We start from the raw sequence: 12,480 nt of genomic DNA on the forward strand, positions 1-12,480 counted from the left end.
GACCCGTATTGGGCCCAAGACCTAACATAAAATACTAAAATCAGCTCTTTTACCCCTTCATTCCATGAAACATGCTTTAGGAAAGAGAATCACACCAAGAACCTAACTCTTCCACTTCCAATTTCAAATCCTTGTAACTTTCAATTCGGAGCTCCGATCGCAGTACCGTTTGCGGTCACGCGACCATCTTACCGATCTCTTCAAATTCATCCAAAAAAGTGGTAAGAAATTTGAGATTTCTCACACATCCCATATCTGAACATGAAAAAGTTGGCATCCTATCCATTTGTAAGTTTTCGTTTATAAAGCTTCTTAACACAATTTTTTGTTACATGCCAATTAAACTAAAAAAATTGTTCTCTTTAGCCAAACTTAGATATTTGCCCCTATTTGTTATGCGGATCATTGGTGGATATGGATGGCCAATGTTAAAAACAAAAAATTTCATGTCCTTGACCCATATAACAAATAGTGTCCTTTGAAAAAAAGAATGAAACTTAATAAATTTGTTGTAAGTTGCTTTTGTTTTCTCTATAAATTCTTTGCTTTCTGTCTGTTGTTAGCAATATAAAAATTCGGTATAGTTCTGTTTGAAATAAGGTATACTGTTGGATCATTTTAGTGTAATCTGGTTTTAAACGTTATCTTTCTTAAATTTTGCTTTTTTTTTATTTTTAGGGCTACGTAATTTTGAGGATGAGGATATTTGTTGAAGGACAACCTCTGAGAAAAAAGGATGATAAAATTGAACCACCATATGTTAGCATTGGCGGCCAACAAACTAGGTATAAATTCTCTCTCAGAAATTTTGTGTTTTCTCTTACTGTTCTATTTTATTTTCCTAATTTATTTTTGTTTTTATCTACGATTGTGCTATTTATATGATGAAATAGCTCGAGATAATTGAACCACAAAACATCATCAAGGGTAAATATGAATGGGACAATTAGACACAAGTAACTATGTTTAAAAATAGATAACTCTATATTACTTTACTAAATTAATGGAGTTTAATAAAAGAAATTTTTTAAATTATAGGTGGAAGTGGATCATTTCAGAGTTGAATATGCTTCGCTGATTTTATTTGATGAAATGAATCGACTCAGAGATAGAGCCATTCAAGAAAGTAAAGCCATCAGATTGTCCAAGCCGTCTGCAGCATTATTGAGTCCTTATTGTCAATTGGATTTATAAGATATTGACAGTGAATAGTTTGAATGTTGTAGACTTTAAACATTGTGTACTAAATTGTATAGTTTGAACACATATTTTCTACAAATTGTATATTTTTGAATATTTAATCCAAACTTTTTATAAATTTTTTTTGCAAAAATAAATTTCTATAAAGCTGTCTATGCTGTGTTCAAATACTGTTAATTACAAGTTCAAAAAATCTAGGAAAACAAGATTAAATAAACAAATATGCAGAATTCCTTTTATAATACACCGAAAAATAACCGGAATACACCAGAAATGCGTGCATACATATTTTCTCTAAAATTTAACCTGGAGTTATGAGCATTCAGAAATTTGAATTGTTACCCTCTTTAAGTATTGAATTGTATATGCATTGTATATTTAAAACAAACAAATCCATTCAGATAATTCAAAACACTAATTTCTGAACAAAAACAGCAACATCTCAAAATATAAAAAAACAAAGAAAATATCAATAAGCAGAGCATGCAGAATACACCCAAAAATGTTTATTGGTATCCGAAATAGTGTCACGCTACACCTAAAAAGCTATCCTATGCTACTGAATCTCTGAACTGATAATTCATAACATGTCCATAATATTGGCTGGAATTTGATTGCACCACTGAACCACCAAAAAAAGGTTCAACTATAAAAAATAAAATTACATATTAGCAAAACTATTAACAAAAATAAACTCAATTACCCTCTATTTAAAGAACATCACTTTTACCTCACTTAGAGCTTTTGTTTTTTTTTTTTTTGAAGCATTTGCAATCTATTTTTCTGTCTTTGAACCTAGTCTATTTTTCGGATGTCCTCTTGTTCTCACGTGTGGTGGTTTTGAAGCTCGTTAATATCTTCGAAGGAAGCATCTTCGTGAGATAACGAACATTTCTCCTTGCTTTTGGCTTTGTATTGTTGCATCTCAACCATAGCATTATCGTAAGCGCGTTGCAGAATCGCAACCAGCTCCTCAGATTCTGATGCAAATTCGCATATATTTTGTGACCAAAATACCAAATTGTCAAATCTCTTGCTTCTTGGTCCAACAGAGGCTCGTCGTGACTGCTTTTGATGTGTGTGCCTCGTCTTTACGTTCTTACTCCATAATTTCAATATATATCTCGGTGACACTTTATTTACTCGCTCAAAGCTTAATGCGTTTAGAGAGTGATGGCACTATATCCCTCTTGACTCGAATAATAAGCATTGGCATTTAACTTCAACTGATACCCTGTGATATGTAATCGCAAAATTGTTGAATGTTGAGTTAAAAACTTGCTCTACAACTTCATATACCATATAGCCTAGAACAGAATGCATTGATCTTGTGATGCAATTCACCTTTCCTTTGAATTGTGCTTAAACTTCCCTGAACTTCTCGTGAGTATACACCTGTTGAAACTGGGCTTCTATTGAGGATTTTGTTGTATACAGTATCATGATATGAAAATTTGTAACATCCGATTCTCTCTCTCTCTCTCTCTCTCTCTCTCTCTCTCTCTCTCTCTCTCTCTCTCTCTGCTCTCTACTTCCTAGGCAATTATCGTACTGTTTGACAAGTTGGATAAGTGAGATGTTCCGCGTAATGAACTTGTTAAAAAAAGCATGCATGCTCTCGTTCTTTATGTGCTTCTCAACTGGAATCCATAAATGACAATTTTCGAAAAGCTTTGCAAATATACCTAAACCAGAACTAGCATACACCAAAATACATGCAATTTACACCTCTGCTGCACAGGCAAAAACACATACTGAAATTAACATCACTTAATCCTAATAAAAGACAAGATTACCTGAAAGCCACTTGTTGTCTCAAAGACCATACTTCATTAGAAAATCATTCCGATTCCTATCAAATAATTCTTTTGTAAGAGAATTCCAAACAACATGACTCATCTCGTGTTCGATTTCTTTGTGTCGCTTGTAACCATTTAATTTACTTGGAATCTTTTTCATGATATGCCAAATACACCACTGGTGAATTGTTCTGGGCATACAAACCTCAATGGTCCTTTCATTGATGCACATTGATCGGTAAGAATATCTTTTAGAGTATTTTCTTCCACGTAATGAAGCCAACATTCAAATAACCATTTGAATAATTGAATATCCTCGTTTTTCATTAAAGCACATCCCAGAAGTGTTGACTGACGGTGGTGATTTACCTCGATAAAAGAACCAAAAACCAGATTATATCTGAATACCACGACACAGAAATAACATCGTTAATCCACCGAAATAGTATCTTTTTACATCGAAAATGGTACCAAATACACATAAACCAGAACAACATATTACCTGTTTGTATTGTAAGTGGTATCAAATAAAATAACATCTCTAAAATACTCACAGGCAGCCCTGCTTCTTGCGTTGGCCCAAAAAGCAATCTTAATCGACTGATTAACCTCAAGTTCAAGCTCGAAGAAGAAATTTTGATTCTTCTCTTTCATTCTTAATAAGTATTTGCCAAATTCTTTTGCATCCTCTAGTTTAGAAATATTATGCACTTCTATCGTGATGTTATTTCTCACATCTTTTTCAATAAAAATTAACTCACGATGAATATCCTCGTTTTTCATCAAAGCACATTTCAGAATTGTTGACTAACGGTGGTGATTTACCTTGATAAAAGAACCAAAAACCATATTATATCTAAATACCACAACACAAAAATAACATCGTTAATCCACCAAAATAGTATCTTTTTACATCAAAAATGGTACCAAATACATATAAACCAGAACAACATATTACCTATTTGTATTGTAAGTGGTATCAAATAAAATAACATCTCCAAAATACTCACAGGCAGCCCTGCTTCTTGCGTCGGTCCAAAAAGCAATCTTAATCGACTAATTAACCTCAAGTTCAAGCTCGAAGAAGAAATTCTGATTCTTCTCTTTCATTTTTAATAAGTATTTGCCATTTTTTTTTTGCATCCTCTAGTTTAGAAATATTCTGCACTTCTCTCATGATGTAATTTCTCACATCTTTTTCAATAAAAATTAACTCACGATGACCCCCTGCTGCTGTGACAAATGATTGGTATGTTTTGATTAGTCTGCTTCTGGCTTCCTCATTATTCTCTATTGTACGTCATACCGACATGCTTAGTTTTCTATGCTGTTTAATCATCTCTGCTTGATTTGCACAACAAGGATGTGAATGATGCAACATAACCTTTGAAATCATCCAAACACCATTGTCCTTCAATATGTGTATATAAATTCTTGCAGGACAATTTAATCCAGTTGAGGGATTTGTCTTCTCAGTTGGAGATATTTTCGATTTCTATTTTCCCTCTTTACTACATATAATCAATTGGTTCTTAATTTCATTTTCTTTCTTGTTTGTGCTCTGAATTCTTATAGAAAAACCTACAACTTTCGAATAATCTTTGTAGAATTTTACAGCATCTTCAAGCACGTTAAAAGTCATTCCAACCTTTGGAATAAACTACTCATCAACATCGCACAGACTACAAAAAATACCAAAAAATAGTCCACAATACACCATATTAAAAGTTAGCATACACAGAAGCTTATCATAAAATATAATAAAAGTCAGATTCAGAAGTCCTCCTCAAACAAAACCTAAATGATTCAACTATAGAATCATAAACTACCCACAAACTACATTATCTAGATTCAAACCACACCTCACTACTTGATTCGATTCAAAACAATAATGCAATAACCCTCGTTCAATTGAAAAGTATAAAGTTGTAAATAGTTCTGATATACACCAAAATTGTATTGATATACACCGAAACTAGAAATACAACAGATTTATCATAACTCCTACATTACATTCAACTCAACCCATCAATGATGAACAATAATTTTCACAAACAAAAACAACATTATTCACCTACAGAATCATAAATTACTAACGGAAATATTAACTAGAATCAATCCACACCTCAGCCGTTTCATTAACAATAACCCACTTTGATCTGGTTGAATAGACAATCTGAAATTAAAGCATTCATTATCTCCGACAACGAGAAATTACGATTTCAAAAATTAATTTCAGAGCTTGATTTTAAAAACATAGAGAGTGAACAAAAACATGAAAAAAGAAGAAAGAGAACGCAGAGAACGAAGGAAGAAAAATGCAGAGATGGAAGATCGAAAATGCTGAAAATAGAATCGTGAAAAAGGAAGAAGGAGAATGCAGAGAACCAATAAAGAAAAACGCAGAGATAGAAGATCGAAAACGGTGAAAAAATTCGAAAAAGGAAAGGAAATTCATTCGAAAAAGGCAGTTATATATTCGCGTGTTGATTGAAAAATTGGTTAAATTAGTTGGCTCGTGAGGTGAATTAAGTTTAAAAGACTTGTAAGAATTTGTATAAAAAAATTACTTGTATATAGAGAATAATTAAAAACTAAAATAATACTTTATCTTTAATATAATATTGTGAGTAGAGTTTTATCGGTGTAATCCAAGTTATATGTTACTTAAAGGAGTTTCAAATTTAAAAATTCAAACATTATATAAATTACAAAGATTGATTTTTAAGTAATCAAAGAATTTTGCTGACTAATATACTTTAGCAAGTGTTTTATAATTTTATGTATTTTATTTTTGTTTTGTAAGACATTTTTAAACTGCTAAGTATTGTTATTTAATTTTTAATTTAATTATTATTGATTTACGTTCAATTGATATTTTGATTTTGTTACGGATCCGGCCCACGGATCCCGGACCCGAGATCGAACTCGGGTCCGCCCCACCTCACTCTTCTAGAAGGCCCAAAACCGGCCCTCTAGAACACCCAACTGACTTTCGAATTCGAACGTCTTCCTTATCTTAGCCAAACAAGATAAGATAAGATAGCCACCATCACCTATAAATAGAGGACCCAAGTCTCTCCAAGTATTCATTCATTCCTCACACCTTATACCTCTTAGATCCATTCTGACTTGAGCGTCGGAGTGTCTTTGCAGGTACCTCCCCCCATTGTTCTAGTCAAATAATCATGCATCCGCCTCGACCCGTAAGTTCCCGATCCATCTCTCAACCCGTACCGGAGGCATCCAGTACATTGGCGCCGTCTGTGGGAAAAACTATGCCGGTTGAGTCGGAATGGCGAACGAATTTGAGGAACATTCCATCAGCCATCAAGACGACTCCAGAACGCAGAACCCTACCCCTGAACACCAAGAAGTCATACTCCACAGAAGGATTGCAAGCGCCATCCATAACAAAGAAGACGCTACTATCATCACAAAAACCCGGCATCCCGAGAACCTGGAAGAAAAGTCAGCCCAAATAATCCAGGAGCTCTGCCTCTGAGTACAAGAACTCGAAGGCCGGATTGCCACGAAAGAAAAGCATATCACCAAACGAAAGTCACGCGACTTCTAGATCCAGATCCCGCCATGGCAGATCGCCAGAACGGCGACACGCCAAGAGGCATGATAGAAGCACCTCATGCGGTCAAAGACGCGACAGATAACCAGAATGGCGACACAACAAAAGATACGACCGTAGTATCTCCCGCGACCCCGCTCACGCGGAAGATGACCGACGACACCGAGAAACCAAGCGCACGTGGAACGACCACATGATAATGGGAGCTACCCCCTTCACAGAAAGGATCTTAAAAGCAAAACTCCCCAAAGGTTTCGATAAACCCACGGATATGAAGTATGACGGAACCAAGGATCCCCAGGAACATCTAACGGCCTTCGAGGCCAGAATGAACCTAGAAGGAGCAGCCGACGCAGTCCGATGCAGAGCTTTCCCGGTAACCCTAGCGGGGCCAGCAATCAAATGGTTCAACGCCCTCCCAAACGGATCTATAGCTAGCTTCCACGACATCTCGCGAAAGTTCATGGCCCAATTCACAACTCGAATCACTAAAGCCAAACACCCCATCAGTCTACTAGGGGTCACACAGAAACAAGACGAATCCACAAGGAAATACCTCGACCGCTTCAATGATGAATGCCTAACGGTCGACGGACTCATGGATTCCGTCCCAAGCCTCTGTCTAACCAACGGGCTCATGAACGAAGATTTTCGCAAACACCTTACCACCAAACCAGTATGGACCATGCACGAGATCCAGAACGTCGCCAGAGATTACATCAATAACGAGGAAGTCAGCCAGGTCGTCGCCGCCAATAAACGGCAACACGGCAACGCCCAACATGGCAACTCGGCCTCCCGGCATAACCCACCACCCAGAGAAAATCAGAGGGACCACCCAAAGCCGACAAATGCAAACCGACCACCCAGAATCGGCAAGTTCTTTAATTACACACCCCTAACAGCTCCAATCACCGAGATATACCACCAAATAGCGGACCGAGGTATCATCCCAAAGGCCCAGCAACTCAAAGAAAGAACGGGCGGCAGCAAAACCTTTTATTGCGACTACCACCGAGGTTACAGGCACAGGACACAAGACTGCTTTGACCTCAAGGACACCCTCGAACAAGCCATAAGGGACGGCAAACTCCCAGAATTCACCAAAATCATTTGAGAACCAAAGCGTGCGGAAAAAGACAGGTCGCCAGAAAGAGAAGGGCGCAACCCAAGAACGCAAAAACAACCCCCCAGAGAAAGTCCAGAACACGACCTAACCATAATAGTAAACGTTATCACAGGCAAGGACGTGTCAAGAAAATCGAAAACAACACTGAAAAAGGACCTCAAAGTCCTGGTCGTCAGAGACCAAGCTCCAACCACCACCACCGGCAAAACGATAACTTTCCTACCGAGGACTGCCAACACGGTACCTCGGCTGAAGATGCACCTTTCGTCATCTCGGCAAGAATCGGAACGGGACTAGTCCGGAGAATACTGGTGGACACCGGCGCAGACTCCAACATCCTCTTCCGAGGAGCCTTCGACAAGCTCGGGCTCCGCAACGAAAATCTCCAAACGCACCGCAATAGCGTCACGGGACTCGGGGACAACTTTCTCAAACCAGAAGGTTCCATCACCCTCCCCCTCACCATAGGAACAGGTAACCAAAGAATGAAAATTCTATCTGAATTCGTGGTCCTAAAAGACTCCACCACTTACAACATCATCCTCGGGAGAAAAACAATCAATGACCTCTCGGCCATCATCTTTACCAAATACCTCCTTATGAAATTCATAACGGAAGACGGCTCCATCGGGACTATCCACGGAGACCGGGAAGTCGCAGCAGAATGCGACAACACCAGCCTGGCTTTACAGAAAAAGTCTCGTGACGCAGCTGGCATATTCCTAGCCGACCTGGATGCCCGACAAGATGGCCAACCTAGGCCAGAACCGGAAGGCGACATGGAAAAACTACAAGTAGGGCAAACCAAAGACGAATACACCTTCATCAACAGGAACCTCCCATACAACCTCAAAGAAGACCTTTCCCAATTTTTGAAACAAAACAAAGACTTATTCGCTTTCACGCCAGCCGACATGCCTGGGATAGACCTCGACCTCATGTCCCACCGGCTAGCCGTAGACCCCAAAGCCAAACCCGTGGCACAAAGGAGACGAAAAATGTCGTCAGACCAAGCGGCCGAGGTCAAATGACAAGTACAAGCCCTACTCGAGGCAAACTTCATCCGAGAACTGCCCTACACGACGTGGTTAGCAAACATCGTACTGGTAAAAAAGTCCAACGGGAAGTGGCGAATGTGCATCAACTACACGGACCTCAACAAATCCTGTCCAAAAGACGCCTTTCCCCTGCCAAACATCGACGGACTGGTAGACGCTGCATCCGGACATCGGTACCTCAGCTTCATTGACGCATACTCCGGCTATAATCAAATACCCATGCATCGACCTGACGAGGAAAAAATAGCATTCATCACCCCCGATGGAACGTACTGCTACACAGTCATGCCCTTCGGCTTGAAGAACGCCGGAGCCACCTACCAACGGCTCGTTAACAAAATAGAACGCCGGAGCCACCTACCAACGGCTCGTTAACAAAATATTCCAGAACCTATCCGGAACCAAACTAGAAGTCTACATAGACGACATGCTCGCCAAGACCGACTGCGGCGAACAACTCATCAGCGACTCAACCCGACGAAAATGCGCCTTCGGAATGGAGGCAGGGAAGTTCCTCGGCTTTATGATCACACACCGCGGAGTTGAAGCCAACCAAGAGAAATGTCACACCGTCCTTGAGATGACAAGCCCAAAAACATAAACGACATCCAAAAGCTCACCGGCCGACTAACAGTGGTATTCCGCTTTCTCGGAGCATCGGCTCAAAAGGCAATCCCCTTCTTCAGACTGATGAAAAAAGGAGCCCCCTTCAAATGGGAAGCAGAATGCGAAGAAGCATTCCAACATTTCAAGAAAGCCCTAGCGGAACCACCAGACCTCGCCAAACCCCAAACAGGGGAGACTCTCTACTTATACCTCTCCATAACGGAAGAAGCACTCGCGGCGGCACTCATCCACGAAAACGAGAAGAAAGAACAAAAACCCATATACTTCATAAGCAAAGTCCTACAAGACACGGAAACTCGCTACTCGCGCCTGGAAAAGCTAGCCTTCGCCCTCCTCACGGCCTCCCGACGTCTGCGGCAATATTTTCAGGCCCACCCCGTGACAGTTCGAACCGACCAAGCAGTTAAACAGGTACTACAAAAACCTGATCTAGCGGGCAGAATGCTAGCCTGGTCCATCGAACTGTCCCAGTTCGATATCAAGTTCGAACCCCGATACACAATCAAAGCACAGGCCATGGCCGACTTCATCGTCGAGATGACGCTGGGAAACTCCACCCCCGAACCATGGAAACTACACGTTGACGGCTCATCGAACGTCACTTCCGGAGGTGCCGGAGTCATTCTCGAAAGTCAAAACGGAGTCGTGATCGAACAGTCAGTACGATACGAATTCCCAATCTCAAATAACCAAGCAGAATATGAGGCCCTCCTGGCAGGCTTAGCCCTAGCCAAGGAAGTCGGAGCAAAGGTCCTGGAAATAAATACGGATTCGCAAGTAGTCAGTTCCCAAATTAACGGAGACTACCAAACACGAGATCCTCGGCTACAACAATACCTTGCCGAGGTTAACAAACTAAAGGAAGAATTCAATCACGTAACCATACGGCACGTCCCCAGGGAATGTAATGCCAGGGCTGACCTTCTCTCTAAACTAGCCAGCACTAAACCAGGACACGGCAACAAATCGCTAATACAGGAAGTCGTCAAATCACCGTCCATATCCACGACGGCTAACGCCTATCTGACACTCTCCCACCGAGGATCATGGACCTACCCCATCCTACAATATCTCCTCAAAGGAACATTGCCTGAAGACCCCAAAGAGGAAAAACGGACAAAAAGGGAAGCCGCCAACTACACAGTTGTCGAAGGACAACTATACAAACGCAGATTCTCGCAACCCCTGCTCAAATGCGTCGAACCCGGGGACACAGAGTACATACTCCGCGAAATCCATGAAGGTTGTTGCGGCCACCATGTCGGAGGTAAAACCCTTGCCCAAAAAGTCATCCGGGCCGGCTACTTCTGGCCCACGGTCATCCGGGACTCCGTGCAGCTAGTAAAGAATTGCGACAAATGCCAAAGGCACGCCAATATCCACCAAGCCGCCCCACACCAGCTCAGCATCATATTGGCAGAGCGGCCATTCGGTACCTGGGGGATCGACCTTGTCAGACCTTTTCCCACGGCACCCGGCCAACTCCGATACCTCATCGTCGCCATAGACTACTACACTAAATGGATCGAGGCCGAGCCCCTGGCCTCTATCACGGCAACCCAATGTCGAAAATTCCTCTGGTGACAAATCATCACCCGATTCGGGATCCCTGAGATCGTCATCTCGGACAACGGAACCCAATTCGCTGACAAAAACTTCAGAGAATTCCTAAAAGGACTACGCATATCCCACCGTTTTAGCTCGGTAGAACACCCCAAACAAATGGACAGGTGGAATCTGCAAACAAAATAATCATCAAAGGACTCAAAAAACGGCTCAACAAAGCCAAAGGACTATGGGCAGACGAACTCGGATCGGTCTTATGGTCGTACCGAACGACCCCCCAGACTGCCACCGGGGAAACCCCCTTCCGATTAACATACGGCACGGAGGCTGTTATCCCAGTGGAAATAGGAGACCCCAGCCCACGAAGAACGATCAGGGGTAACGACGAAGAAGCAGAACGAGACCTCACTGACGAAGTAAGAAGCATAGCCTATCTCAGAAAGCTGGCCCTAAAATAGAGAATCAGCCTAAGATACAACAACGAAGTCATCCGACGAGAATTCGCAACTAACGACCTCGTCCTATGATGAAATGACATCGGTCCCCCAACCCCCGGAGAGAGGAAAGTCACCCCCAACTGGGAAGGACCATACAGAATCAAGGCTGCAATCGGAAAGGGAGCATACAAGCTCGAATGGCTTAACAGCGACGAAGTCCCGAGGACATGGAACGCCACCAACTTACGACGATACTATACTTAGACCGACCTCCCTAGGTCACCCCTTTTTTATTTTATGTCTTTTCTTTACTTATCTTCCCCTTTTACAATTTTAAAATTTCGCTTAAGTGTCAGTCTCGGGTACTCTTTCCCGCCATAGACGGAGGGTTTTAACGAGGCCCAACCATCAATAAAATTCCATTAAGCTATTTTTATCTTCTTTTTCCTTTTTAAGTGTCCCAAATACGGAACAAAAACACGGCCACGACTGGGGAACCGATCACCCCCCATGCCCAAAATACGGATATCCACGAAAAACCGACCTCAAGACGGTTCGCTCATCCCAAACAAAGGGAACAAATAAACAAAAAATAGAACAGCTTAAAACGGAATATAAAAAGAGGCCCGAACGGCCCAAAAGCCATTAAACGAAGTCCAAAACTACGAATTCACGGTTACACGGCCCACGACCAACCAAATATCCAAAACAAAGACTAAGTTCAAAGCAAATTCAAAATTACAAGATATAAAACTACTCAAGGTCAACAATTTGGCCATCACGGACGGTCTTGAAAGCCCCCATCATAGACACGTCCACACCTGGAGCCAACACCAAAGCCTGAGCCCTCATCGTCTCCTCGGTGGCAACGATCGCACCCTTAGCATCAGCCAACAACTCCGTCTTCTCCTTTTTCAGGGCAGCAACTTCGGCCTTCAAAACTTCCAGCTCGCCAAGAAGCACGGTAGCTTGAGAACCCGCGTCGGAAGCCCGTTACCGCTCCGCGCCCAGTTGGGAAAGAAGCAAAGTCTCAACCTCGGAAAGACGGAGGATCTCCACCCCAGCTTCCTCAGAAGACTTT

The 12,480-nt window shown here is 41.6% G+C and overlaps 1 protein-coding gene and 1 pseudogene across 1 annotated transcript; both read left to right on the forward strand.

The window, feature by feature from the left end:
- The first annotated feature begins 6,294 nt into the window (after nt 1-6,294).
- On the forward strand, nt 6,295-8,008 carry LOC148577884 (uncharacterized; annotated as a pseudogene).
- Nucleotides 8,009-9,459: 1,451 nt separating this feature from the next.
- Nucleotides 9,460-10,980, forward strand: LOC148577885 (uncharacterized). Its single transcript, XM_088502920.1, has one exon. The coding sequence runs from the start codon at nt 9,460-9,462 to the stop codon at nt 10,978-10,980; it is 1,521 nt and encodes a 506-aa protein (XP_088359046.1).
- Nucleotides 10,981-12,480: the final 1,500 nt, after the last annotated feature.

The sequence above is a fragment of the Arachis ipaensis genome, chromosome B1 (genome assembly GCF_059453495.1).
Source record: "Arachis ipaensis isolate K30076 ecotype BB chromosome B1, ASM5945349v1, whole genome shotgun sequence".
Taxonomy (NCBI): Eukaryota; Viridiplantae; Streptophyta; class Magnoliopsida; order Fabales; family Fabaceae; genus Arachis; species Arachis ipaensis.

Coding starts and splice junctions, on each gene's coding strand:
- LOC148577885 (XM_088502920.1), top strand. CDS start 9,460: ATGAAAAAAGGAGCCCCCTTCAAATGGGAAGCAGAATGCGAAGAAGCA.